This window comes from Equus asinus, chromosome 9 (genome assembly GCF_041296235.1).
Source record: "Equus asinus isolate D_3611 breed Donkey chromosome 9, EquAss-T2T_v2, whole genome shotgun sequence".
Classification (NCBI taxonomy): Eukaryota; Metazoa; Chordata; class Mammalia; order Perissodactyla; family Equidae; genus Equus; species Equus asinus.
In genome coordinates, this window is record NC_091798.1 from 7280586 (window position 1) to 7294500 (window position 13915).

The 13915-nt window shown below is 47.2% G+C and overlaps 1 protein-coding gene across 2 annotated transcripts in view; it reads left to right on the forward strand.

The window, feature by feature from the left end:
* LMAN2 (lectin, mannose binding 2) overlaps window positions 1-13915 on the forward strand; it is a 57242-nt gene that overhangs the window by 15612 nt on the left and 27715 nt on the right. The window contains exon 8 of one of the 2 annotated variants that reach the window (XM_014834852.3): window positions 1040-1706. The exons of the other annotated variant lie outside the window; for it this stretch is intronic. Coding sequence (XP_014690338.1) covers window positions 1040-1200 — 161 coding nt within the window. The 3' untranslated portion in view covers window positions 1201-1706. Of the gene's footprint in view, window positions 1-1039; window positions 1707-13915 lie in introns of those variants that run through there. 2 annotated transcript variants of the gene reach the window in all.

Here is a 13915-nt window from a genome sequence, read left to right on the forward strand (position 1 = left end):
AGCAATCCCCTGTCGCTGGCAAGGCAGGGATTAACTCGTTTTCAGGCTTGTTGATCCATTTGTTTCTTCAGCAGATGGTTCCAAAGCTTTCATTTGCTGCCTAGCCATGGCTGGGTGCTGCCCCGGGGCTCCGTCTAGTGTCTGAGGCAGAGAAGAGGGCAGAGGTGGAGAGAGGCTGGTGGTGAGACATGGTCAGCAGGCCTGCCCGTGTCAGGTTGTGTGGGAAGGGAGGATGTAGGTGGGCTTGTGGCTGGCATTCCAGCAAGCTGAAAGGTGAGCCTGGGGGCCAAGGCCTGGCTGGGAGGAGGCCTGAGTGGATCCCGTGGTACGGAGTAGGGGGTCGTAGCTGGGGAGAGAGGAGAAAGGCAGGAGCGGGGGCGTAGGCCTTGTAGGACCTGAGTCCAGACCCTAGCTCCTCCACCCCAGGCTGGTGAACTTGGGAAAGTCAGTTCCTGCCCTCAGCCTCCTCTGAAAGAGAGATCATGAGAGCCACGTCCCAGGGTGGTCAGGATTCCACGAGATCCCTTGTGTGTCAGAGGCTGGTGCCAGCAGTCATCGATGGTGTTAGTGGGCAGAGGAGTGGTGTGGCCAGAGCAGAAGGATGGGGTGGAGGTGGAGAGGGCGCTGGGGACCTGGAAGTTCCATCCTAGTGTGAGTCAGGGCAGCCTTTAGCCGGGCAGTGTTTCTCCAGATGGGGAACTCGGACGACTGCTCTGGGGTGGGGGTGGGGCTTGTGAAAGCAGATCCTGGGCCTGCCCAAGGCAGACTCAGGCTCCCTGAGGGAGCCCTGGGATCCAGTTTTCACCAGTTTCTTGCAGCAGAAGGCACCTGGGGCCTCGATCCCTGGGTACCTCGGTCCCAGTTGGATTGTCCCTCTGTCCACTCTCCTGTCCCTCACTGGGGCAGCTGTGAGAAGACACAACTTTGACCTGTAGGGTGGTTGTGGGGCCCTCCTGGGTCCTGTTGGACTGCCCTGTGTCCTGGGGGCCCACACGGCCTCTCTGCTTTGCCGCTTCACTCCCCCCTTTCTTTCCCTCAGACAACGTGGATGACCCGACGGGGAACTTCCGCAGTGGGCCCCTGACGGGGTGGCGGGTGTTCCTGTTGCTGCTGTGTGCGCTCCTGGGCATCATCGTGTGCGCTGTGGTGGGGGCAGTGGTGTTTCAGAAGCGGCAGGAGAGGAACAAGCGTTTCTACTGAGTGGCCGGCACTGGCTCGGGGAAGGGCCTGACCTTGGGGCCCAGCACTAATGTGAACTTTTTTTTTTACTGGGATTGTAAAAGAAAAACAAGGACGACCTTATTTCTTAACCGTTTCAAAGAAATAATTAAAGTATTTTCCTACATTTTGCTTCTTGCCCAGGAGGGACAGGCTGTAGGGCCGGGGAATAAGGGTTTGGCCCCCCACAGCTGGGGACAGAGGCCCTGGCCTGTTGTTGGCATCTCAGGAGCAAGGGATCTGTGCCTGGAGCTGAGCCGAGGCCCGCCACTGCACTGGGCGGGCGCCGGAGGACTCGAGCAGTGATTCTGTCCTCTGCGTGCGGCAGAAGAGGAGGCCGACTCCGGGAGCTGGGCCTTCCCGTTCACCGTCTGAGCTTCTTCCTGAGGCAGACCCTCGAGTGAGGCTGGAGGAGCAGCTTGGAGGGGCCCAGAGTGTGGCCGTTTGCTAAATAAAGTGGAATGACCCACCTTAGTGGGGTAACTGTCCGGAGAGGCTCACTTTTCTTTTTTTCCAAGTAACTCCCAGCCCCCCAGGGCTTCACAGCTCTCAGCCACGTCCCCTCGAGCCTGCAGCACAGCCCTGGAGGCAGGTGCTGGGCTCCCCGTTTCCTGGGTTGGGAATCATGGCTCTCAGAGGTCAAGCAGAACTTGCCTGGTGTCACACCACAAGTGGGGTCATGGGGACAGGACCCTGTGCCATCTCCCCTGTGCTCTGGGCCTCTGAGTGAAAGGGTCTGGCAGGGGGACGGTTTGGGGTACCACACAGAGGGTGTGACCTCAGCCCAAGGGAACTCTAGGGCGCTCTGGCTAAAGGGACTCCAGGATGGTCTGGAAGAGATTGGTGGGTGCAGGAGGACAGGTTGGGGTCAGTAGCAGTATTCCTTTTGGGATGCCTTGAGGGAACAAAGATGGTACAGGCAGTGGAGGAGAGCCAGCATCTGCCAGGAAAGCACCATCTGGCACTTGCCGGGGTTCTCTCCACCTGGGCCATGGTCTCCTGCTGCTGTCTGGTCCTCCCCTCCTGATCCTTGACCCCACCCGGAACTGTGTGTCCCCATCTGGGCCAGAGCCATGTTCAGTGTCTTCCCACCCATAATTAAATAACATTTGAGTTTCCATCTTAAAAGCAAGTGCAAACCCTATCTTCCTGTTGCAACCAGGCTTTTCGTAATTAACCTTATCAATTAGATGCTCATTGTGAAAAATAAATAGCATACAAGTAGATGAAGTGAAGAGTAAGAATTTATTTTCCCCTCAGTCTTTGTCTCCAGAGCTCTTCATGGATCTATTACCCATTTCTTGTCCCTCTCCATGTTCCCTTTGCATATTTGGGACTCCTCCTTCAGCAGGTTAGATGTCAAGAGATTGGTGACAAGCTCATGGTGACGGAGACGTCTGAGCTGTTTTCCTTCACATGGGTCTGGGAGCCTACTCATGAAGCCATGAGAGTAAAGAGGATCCCCTTTATTGAAATATTTTGCTGATTACTTTCCTCAAAACAGTTTCTTTACTTGAAAAGTAGCTAACGTTGAATGCTTAGTATCTGTCAAGTGTGGTTCTGAGTGGCTGACATGTATTAACTCACTTCACTCTACAACACCCACGTGGACACCAGAGATCCACTAGGGTGGGGGGCTTCCTCCTCACTCACTGTGTCCCTCCTGGGAGGAGCGCTGTATCCACAGTGACATGAACAGCTGAGGCCTGGGGTCTGGAACTCTCCATGGCTGCTGCAACCACCTCATCAGCACCACGCTCACCACACCTGGCCATCCTTGAATTCCCGAATATTAGGCAGATTGGCATCCTGCACTGTATGGCTCTCACCCTTGGGCTGCCTTTTAGAGTCGCCTGGAGTATGAAGTGAGCCTGCCTCATTCTCCAGTTCTGGTTTAGGAAGTCGGGGCCTGGGCAAGGGCAGTTTTAAAAGACCTGCCACCGCCTCCCCCGCCTGCAGGTGGTGCTGATGAGCATCCAGACTTGAGATCCAGCGGGTGATCGGCTACCGACTCAAAGACGGATCACAGCGATTGCGCTGCTCCGCGCTCGGCTGGCAGGGTCTTGTTTGCTTCACACGTAGAGGGGCTTCCCTAGCCGAGCACATGTGTGTTCTCGCATCTGCCTTTCTGTGCACGTGGGGCCGTGATGCCATAATCTGCGTGTTGGTCATGTGCAATTTAAAAGTTGAGTTATTTCATCATCTGAAGTTAAATAGAAATGTGTATCCCTGGACGTGTCGTGCCACGTGAGAAATAAAACATTGCCATATTTGCACCCCTCTTTGTCCTCTGCCCTAGATGCATGCCCCTCTCCCAGAGGTGATCGCTGCTTGCTACTTTTTATGTATTTCTTAAAAATGTTACCATGGAGGTGTGTATCCCTAAATACATAGTATTCTGCATTTTCAAAAATTATAAATGGTGCACAGGGGCTGGCCCCGTGGCCAAGTGGTTAAGTTTGTGCGCTCCGCTGCAGGCGGCCCAGTGTTTCGTTGGTTCAAACCCTGGGCGTGGACATGGCACTGCTCATCAAACCACGCTGAGGCAGCGTCCCACATGCCACAACTAGAAGGACCCACAACGAAGAATATACAACTATGTACCGGGGGGCTTTGGGGAGAAAAAGGAAAAAAAATTAAATCTTTAAATGGTGCACAGATGTATTCCTCACTTTTAAAATTCAGCACTGTTTGTGAGTCTGGATTATGTGTAGCTCAAGCTGCGGCCTTAGCAGACTGCAGTTTCTCCAGTGGCCGCTGCTGGACATTTCGGTGGTTTCCAGCGTTTGGCTCTTAGATGCAGTGCTGCTCTAAGCATTCTTGAGCACAGGTGTGCGACAACTTCTGGGTTGCAACTTGTGTGCATTTCAGCTTTACTAGATGTTGGATTGCTGTTCAAAGTGGGTTGTGTCCACTGTGCTCCCACCCCGGTAACTGAGATCCCGTCTGCCCACTTCTTAGCACTTAACTGTTGTCAGAGAGTTTACTTTTCGACAGTCTGATGGGTACGAAAGTTTCAGTGTCCATTTCTCTACTAATCAGGTCCAGGATCTCTGTATCCTCAAAGATGCATTCGTGTCTCTCATGGTATGATTGTCTTTGTGCCCCCTTCTCGTGGAGGTCCAGGCGCTCCCGGGTCAGGATCCTCATTGTGCGCTCTGCAGATGCCCCGCCGTGCTTGTCTTTGTTTTTCTAGTGACGTCGTGTCATATACAGTCTACACCTTTTCCAAAGATATTTTTCCCCCAAAGTTTTAAAATTTTGCTTTTCAAATTTAGTGTATAATCATCTTGGAGTTAATGTTCATGCAGGGTGTGGTCTAGGGATCTGGTCTTCCCGTGTGCAGCCAGTTGTCCGAGCACCTTTACTGACTCACTCATCCTTCTGTGTGAGCAGTGCCACCACAGCAGGCAGGACGCGGCAGCCCACACGGCCCCTCCGAGTACTGCTCCCTCCCCTTCTCTTCTGTGGCTGAAGGCTAAGTCCTCAGCTAACCCTCCCAGCTCCTTCTCAGCTCAGGTGCCCTGTGAGGGCTGTGGCTAGGAGAGGCTAGAGGCAGCTTGCTGCGGAGGCCTTCACTGGAAGGCGTGGCCAGCAGCTGGTGTGGCTGTTTGCCCCTCCCCCTCCTGCCGGACTGTGGAGGTGACCCCCTCGAAGTTGCAGAGGCCCCCTGTGACCACGGGGGCAGAAGCAAACACCAGAGCTGAGTGGAGTGTGGGTCCTTAGGATGTCACTGAGCTGCTGCCCCAGCTCTGGACTGTAACCGCTGGGCTTTTATGTGAAAAAATAAATCCGTATATGTTCAAACTGCTGTGAGTCGTGTTTTCTGTTATTTGTGGCTAAAACCAGCCCAGCCTCTGTCCCACTATGTGTATGTCAAGTTTTCTAACACGTACAGGTCTGCCATGGACTGCAGGTAATATTCGCATCTCCACACTGTGCTGCCACTGTTTTAGGCAATGGGACGCGACAGAGAGCAAAAGGGACAGAAGTCTTTGCCTACAGTCAACTGGGGAAGTAAGTGAAATGGTCATGCATCACATGACAACGTTTAGGTCAGTGACAGACCCCCTGTACAACGGTGTTTCTCTAAGATCAGTACCATATAGCCTCGGTGTGTAGTGGGCTATACCATCTAGTTTTGCATAAATTTATGATGTTCACGTGATGACGAAATCACCTAATGATGCATTTCTCTGAATGTATCCCCATCGTTAAGCAACGCATGACTGTATGTGCTGTTAGATGCCGCTTGTATTAGTCTCTTGCAGCTACCCTAAGTACCACAGACGCGGTGGCTTTAGACAAGAGGAATTTGTTGTCTTGCAGTTCTGGAGGCTGGAAGTGTGAAGTCACGGTGTGGCAGGGCTGTGCTTTGACAGCTCCAGGGGAGGATCCTCCCTTGCCTCTTCCAGCTTCTGTCGATTCTCGGCAACCCTGGGCATTTCTTGGCTGGTAGACTCATCACACCAATCTCGGACTCCGTCGTCACACAGCTGTCTTCACGTCGTCTTCCACCGGTCTCCAAATTTCCCTTTTTCAGAAGGATACCAGTCATATTGAATTAGCCACCCCCCATGACCTCATCTTAACTTTGTCAGATCGACATAGACCGTATTTCCAAATAAAGTCATGTCCCAAGGCACTGGGGTTTAGGACTTCAACCTGGCTTTTTTGGGATCACAATTCAACCTATAACAGTGGTTATAGAGAAAAAAATTAAGAAAAGGGGATAAGAATCGTTGGGTGGAGATGGAGAGACTGATGTGAGGAATGAAAATTCATTGAGCCATATGCTAAGATTTTTGCATTTTTCCATATATAATATTTCAATAAATGTTAACTTGAAAATGTATGCATTTCAAAAAGGCAGCTTTATTGTAAGAATCTCATGATCAATATTTGGTATTTCTTGATTTCTGTCAATAATATTGACAATACATATGTACACTGAAATATTCTTTCCCATGGTTTTATCATGCTTCGTTTCGACTTTCCATTTTAGTTCCATCATGGACTAAAGGCTAATTAATTCAACAAGTCATTATTAATAAACTTCTAGTATGAACTAAGCAGTAGGCAGTGGATGCAGAGGTACAGTTCCTGCCGTCAAGGAGTGCAGGGTAGATTGTATGATTCAGGATCCAGTCTGGAAAACACACACCACGCTAGGTATTTCAAACGTCGGGGGTGGGGGGCTGATATAGGTAGTTACAGGGCTGTGGGAAAGCTGAATGAGGAAAAAGGGGCCCTGAGGCATCCAAGAAATTCATTGTAGGAAGCCGACTTCTCCCAGAGGGAATGAAAGGGAGAGGTAATGTGACCAGAACCCCAGAGCTTGGAGTGCACTGTGGTTGGTGCGCAGAGCTCTGAGAAGGAGGAACTTCCAAGGGAGGCACAGCCCAGGCAGGAGGGAGCGTGATACAGCTGGTGTTTCTGCTGACAGGCAGGGGAAGGTCAGTGCCACTGGCTCCTGCTGCTGCTAGTAGGCTTGGAAAAAAGGAAGTCCCTTTTTCCACCTTCCCCTTCCAAACCCCAGGTAGTGTCTCAACGGCAGAACCCGGCAGGAGGCCAGTTGGCTAAGAGCCTGGGAAACAGCTCTGAGAGTTCCAGACCTGGCATCCTACAACAGTATAGAAAGTTGGGCTTGCAACTTAAAACTTAAGGGCAGAATAACCTGCAGACAGGCTGCTGGGCACGTGGCCATCTGGAGCGTGGCACGCTGAGGTCCCTGGACTGGCCACCACTGCAGACGACATTCACAAGGAGAGAAATCCACCTGTTATGTTGGGATTTCTTTTACTCACAGCTGAGCCTAATCCTAACTCATTCAAGGGGGGACTGGTGATCAGAGGGAGAAGCTATTATGTAGAAGGAGGGAAAAGTATTAAATGGTTGAGAGATTTAGGAGAAACTTCACACGTCAGTGTGAATTTAGGAGGCAGTGGGATCTTAGGGAGAGGGGACGTTAAGACTGACTTGTGAGAAGTCCTGCAGGAGATGACTGAATGATGATAAACTGGGTGACGTAGGTCTCGCCTGTGCAATGGCACATCCCCATGGTCTCAGCTGATGGACTTCTCGGCACCACTGCTCAGCTGAAAACTCCAGAAATCTGGACTCCTGAACCCAGACCTCTCAGGATCCTGCAAGAGCAGTCTTCAGTAGCCTGCCCTCACCAGCATCCTGGCAGGGGCAGAACAGGGAACCCACAGAAATTATTTTGGTTCCAAAATTGCTATTAATTTTTGAAATTATGCAATTACTTGCTTTCTTGGTCTCTACTCTCCAATTCTTTTTTTTTTTTTTTTAAGATTGGCACCTGAGCTAACATCTGTTGCGTGTTCTTTTTTTTTTTCTTTTCTTCTCCCCAAAGCCCCCCAGGTCATAGTTGTATATTCTAGTTGTGGGTCCTTCTGGCTCTGCTGTGTGGGACGCCGCCTCAGCGTGGCCTAGACTAGCAGTGCCATGGCCGCGCCCCAGATCCGAACTGGTGAAACCCGCGGCCGCCGAAGCAGAGTGCGAGAACTTAACCACTTGGCCATGGGGCCGGCCCCCTGCTCTCCAGTTCTTGTGTCTCATGTCTTCCTTTTGCATTTTTTGGTTTTGTTTTGTGGCACATATCCTTCAGAAACTCTCTTAGAACTGGCTCTGGGTAGTATGAATTCTGAACTCTCCTCTGTCTGAAAATAAATATATTTTACCCTTATCCTTGTGTTTAGTGTTGCCAGCCAGAAATCTGATGTCATCTTCTGATTCTTGTTCCTTTTGAGTAGACTATTATTCTTTCTGGAAGTCTTTAGGAATAGTTATCTTTCGTGATCTGAAATATCATCAGGATGTGTCCAGGTTTGAATCCTTTTCTTTTTTCTCCTCCTTGGCACTTGGGGCTCTTTTTCAATTTGAAACTCATGACTTTTTTCAGCTCTGAGAAATTTTCTTCTGTTGTTATCATTTATTATTTACTATTCTGATGACCAACTGTGACAGTTTTACCCCACTATCCCAAATTCTTTGATGCTTCTCCCATCGAGAGGTAGGGTTGATGTTCTCTGGGAGGGTTTGTGATGGCCTCCATTAGTGGATTGTGGCAGAGGTGACTCACTGTGACTTCTGAGGCCAGGTCATAAAGGCCAGGCAGTTTCACCTGGATGGCTGGGACACTGGCCCTTGGAGCTCTGGGCTACCGTGTAAGAAGCCCGACCACTTGAAGCCCCGTGCTGGGGAGCCCCGTGCAGGCCTCCAGTTGACAGTCCCGGCTGCTGCCCATCCCCAGCCATTGGGGTCCAGGCACCAGCTATGCGTCTGGGCTCCCCTGTCTGCTGTTCAAGTCATCCCAGCAGAAGCCCAGACATCGTGGAGCAGAGAATAGCTCACCAAATCCCATGCTCTTTTCACATTCTCAACCCACAGAATCCATTAACGTAAAAAATGATTGTTGTGTTACACCGTTTATGCAGCAGTAGAAAATTGGACCATACACACACCCCTGACCCCTCCTCACCATCTCTCGGTTCTGTCCTTCTGAACTCCTGTTGAGGGGAAAGAACACTGAAGTGGTCTTGGCCTTGGTCATCTTGTGGTCTTGTGCTTCCGGTCATCTGATTGTTGGAAACAGACCTTGCTCACTGCAGATGTGAGCGTTTTGCCAACCCCTCACGTTGATTCTGCGGTCCAGATGTGTGACATTCGTACTAAAGACATACATGCCCCCCTCTATCAGCTGACCCTTGGGGACACAGCACCCAACTCACCGCCTCCCACTTCTTCCCACTGCGGCAGGCGGGGGCAGGACAGTCCGTGCACATACAAGGCCACAGGTTTGCATAGTCAGAATGAGTGGCCACTGACCTATTTCACCTGCTTTAATATACAGTAAACATACTGTGCAACTAATAACCAGAGAAATTCTTCAGAGTAGTGGGTACCGAAGCCCGGGTCTTTGAAAAACATGAGCAATCCCCTTTCCAGTCTCAGAAAGGTTGGATGCAAACATCCAAATGATTGACGGAAGTTAGACCAGGGTTCTCAGGGTGGGGTCTGTGAGTCCCCACCAGGCCTACTGAGCCAAGCTACTGAGAGGGGAGCGTGGGAATCTGCATTTTAATAAGCACTTGTGGGGAGTCCTGTGCACACCACAGGTTGCGGCATGCTGGGTTAGAGCCTTGTGCTGTGTTAGCATTCTGTAGTGACTTACACAAACCCACCACAAAGCATATTTGAAAACCTATGATAATAATAACACAATCCAATGAAAGTATTGTTTTATCTGTTGTAGAATGAAAATGGGTAAATTGCAGTATTCATCTTGGACACAAAATCCTTTTGGTAATAGCATTCCCTGCTGTCCCTCAGAAAGCAGACAAGCACAGTATTGAAACTCTAGGCGCGAAGCATTCAGCTCATTAGCCAATCTCCGCGTAAGGATGGGTGCAGGGTGCAGGGTTGGGATAAGCCCCCAAAAGCCCCAGCAGCTCGTTCCTGCTGACACTCCAGTCATTTAGTAAGAAAACTCCCAAACTGAGGATAAAACCCAGTGAGAATTTTAATCTCTTATTCTCTGTCTCAGAGACCCAGTGTCAGGAGTTCTCTCAGTTTCCAGGAGCACAGCTGCCCTCAAAGGGCACTCATCCGAGGGGAAGCCTGCTGGATTTTCCTTGGCTGGTTTTTGAAGCCCCTAGGTCACAAGTTGGAGCTAAATTTTAAAGTCAGCCCTGGATTTTTTTTCCCTCTGCAGCCTTGAGCTATCTGATTCAGGATATTTATAAGGAGCCTCTCCCTTAAATCTGCTGATAGAAATTTAAACCTGGAATGCAAAAATAAACATTTTTAGGATGGAGTCTAATTCTTAACATCATTCTTTGACTTGCTTAGGTTTCTGTTCATCCCTGCACATCATTTGGGAACAAATTTAATGTCACCCAGAGTATGCACAGCAATACAAGTTCCCTTAAAGAAGCCAGCTCACCATTCAAGTGAGAGGGTGTTAGCTCCCAACACATGCGAGGGAAACATGTCCTAGAAACGTTTATGACTTGGAAAAAGGTTGAGATTCTCTCAAAGGAGGAATTTACCGTCATGTTAAGAACTTAATTTTTCACCAAGGAAAGAAGAGACCTTGATAAAAACAAGTAATTATATGGGTTAACTGAAATAATTTGCAGATAATATCAATTCTGTTTAGTTTTTATTTAAAAACACATCAGACAGGGGCTGGCCTGGTGGTGCAGTGGTTAAGTTCACACGTTCCACTTCAGCGGCCCAGGGTTTGCCAGTTCCGATCCCGGGTGTGGACATGGCACCACTTGGCAAGCCATGCCGTGGGAGGTGTCCCACATATAAAGTAGAGGAAGATGGACACGGATGTTAGCTCAGGGCCAGTCTTCCTCAGCAAAAAGAGGAGGATTGGCAGCGGATGTTAGCTCAGGGCTAATCTTCCTCAAAAAAAAAAAAAAAAAAACCGCATCAAACAATACTTGCAAGAATTTAAAAATTAAGCATACCAAAGGCCCACAGCAACAACAAAAGCAACCACTCTCCCATGATCCAGGAGCAATGATTTTCAGCTTTTAGCTCTTTCTCCTAGTAGTTACTTTTGTATTTCTAAATTATATGCCTGTGTTGCTTTTGTCTTAATTTGTAAATTTTCAGCGTTATATCTTTACTTCCTTGTATGATACTTGAGGGTTAGCTCTTTTGTATTCTGCCTTCTCTCCAACCTCCAAATAGGATTATACCCCTATTTTTAGCTAAATAAATGGCCATTATTATGCAAATACATAACACTCGAGCCAGGTAGAGCACCCCAATTATAGCACCCCGACTGTGCGGCTTTGAGCTCTTCCTGGGGTTGGCATTTACCTCCTTTTTGACTTGGACTATTTGTCTTATGCAAATCCTCAGTGTATTCTAAAGCTCCATTGCACTGTCTTCACCTCCTTTCCCAAACGTTCCTCCTCTGGCCCGAGGTGGCCGGCAGGCTCTGAGGTGGCCACAAGCCCAAGCCCGACCTGTCTCTTCTTTGCCTCCTGAGTTGGAGCCACTTCTGGGGCTCATGTCTCTCCCTTTCCAGGCGCGGTTGCCTTGCTCGGCTAGAATTGAACTCTGAAGCCTGGAATGGCCTTGGGTTCTCTTTCTCCTCCCAACTCTAAAATAACCACAGAACTTTAATTAAGCATCCACCTCAACCTGTTACCCACACCCAAACAGCTCCCACGCCACTCTTCCATGCATACACCACAAAGAAAACACCCTAACATGTATAGTGTTATATGTCTATTATAGGTCAAGAAAGCTGGGGGGAAATTTCCATGAAATTTTAGATAAATTTAGATAGTGACAAAGTGCAGTGGCTGTAGACATCTGGATGTGCTTGAATCCTTCCTCAGTCCCTTTCTAGATGTAGGAAAGGAGCAAGTTCAGCTTCTTCTGTGTCTCAGTGTCATCTTAAATTGGGGATCATGTTAACGTCTGCCTCAGGACTGCTGAGGGTAATACAGACAGGAACCGACATAAGTCGTGGAGTTTAATTTCTGCCACAGATGGAGCACTCAATAAGTGTTGGCTGTTACATTCATTACAAATTCTTCTCATGCTAATTCTTTCCATTTAGTAACATAGCCTGTCCACATATGCAAATTATTTTTGCATCCCTCAGTAAACTTTGTAGTTTTCTATCTAAAAATTCTGAATATGTCTGATGACTTTTATTCTAATTATTTTATTGTATGTTTAATGAAATCTAGTTTATTAAAACTTTTTTGTCATATTTTATGATTCCTCTTTAAAAAAGAGGAAAATTTTATTTTGAGTTCATTGGAATCCAAGAGCTTCCTTCCTTTCTTTTTTTTTATATTGTTTTTTAAAATTGAGATTCATAATAGTTTACATCATTGTGAAATTTCAGTTGTACATTATTTCTTGTCTGTCACCTCATAAGTTCTCCCTTTCACCCCTGTGCCCACCCTCCACCCCCCTTCCCCTGGTAACCACTGAACTGTTTTCTTTGTCCATGTGTTTGTTTATATTCCATATATAAGTGAAATCATATGGTGTTTGTCTTTCTCAGTCTGGCTTATTTTGCTTAGCATAATTCCCTCCAGATCCATCTGTGTTCTTGCAAATGGGATGATTTTGTCTTTTTTAATGGCTGAGTAGTGTTCCATTGTATATATGTACCACTCTTCTTTATCCAATCATCGGTTGATGGGCACTTGGATTGTTTCCAAGTCTTGGCTATCGTGAATAGTGCTGCAATGAACATAGGGGTGCATACATTACTTTGGATTGTTGATTTCAAGTTGTTTGGATAGATAGCCAGTAGTGGGATGGCTGGATTGTATGGTAGTTCTATTTTTAGCTTTTTAAGGAATCTCCATACTGTTTTCCATAGAGGCTCCACCAGTTTGCATTCCCACCGGCAGTGTGTGAGCATTCCATTTTCTCCACACCCTCTCCAACATTTGTTGTTTTTGATCTTGGTAATTACAGCCATTCTGACTGGCGTCATTGTAGTTTGGTTTGTATTTCCCTAGTGATTAGTGATGTTGAGCGTCTTTTCATGTGCCTGTTGGCCATCTGTATATCTTCCCTTGGAAAATGTCTGTTCATATCTGCTGCCCATTTCTTGGTCGGGTTGTTTGGTTTTGTTGTTGTTGTTGTTGAGTTGTGTGAGTTCTTTATATACTTTGGATATCAACCCCTTGTCTGATAAATGATTTGCAAATATTTCCTCCCAGTTGGTTGATGATTTTGTTGATTTTGTCCATTTTGTTGATGATTTCCTTTGCTTTGTAGAAGCTTTTTAGTCTGATGTAGTCCCATTTGTTAACTTTTTCTTTTGTTTCCCTTACTCGAGTAGACGTGGTATTCAAAAAGATGTGGCTAAGACCAATGTCAAAGAGTGTACTGCCTATATTTTCTTCTAGGATTTTTATGGTTTCAGGTCTTACATTCAAATCTTTAATCCATTTGGAGTTAATTTTTGTGTATGGTGCAAGATAATGGTCTACTTTCATTCTTTTGCATGTAGCTGTCCAGTAACACCATTTTTGAAGAGACTTTCCTTTCTCCATTGTATGTTCTTGGCTTCTTTGTCGAAGATTAGCTGTTCATAGCTGTGTGGTTTTATTTCGGGGCTTTCAGTTTTGATCCATTGATCTGTTTGTCTGTTTTTGTGCCAGTACCATGCTGTTTTGGTTACTATAGCTTTGTAGTATGTTTTGAAGTCAGGGATTGTGATGCCTCCAGCTTTGTTCTTTTTTCTCAGGATTGCTTTGCCTATTTGTGGTCTTTTGTTGTTCCATATAAATTTTTGGATTCTTTGTTGTATTTCTGTGAAGAATGTCATTGGGATTCTGATTGGCATTGTATTGAATCTGTAGATTGCTTTAGGTAGTATGGACATTTTGACTATGTTTATTCTTCCAACCCATGAACATGGAATATCTTTCCATTTCTTTATGTCTTCCTCAATTTCTTTCAGTAATGACTTATAGTTTTAAGTGTACAGGTCTTTCATCTCTTTGGTTAAGTTTATTCCTAGGTATTTTATTCTTTCTGTTGCAATTGTAAATGGGATGTATTCTTGATTTCTTTTTCTGCTAGTTCATTGTTAGTGAATAGGAATGCAACTGATTTTTTAAAATTGATTTCGTACCCTGCAACTTTGCTGTAGTTTTCTGGTGGATTCTTTAAG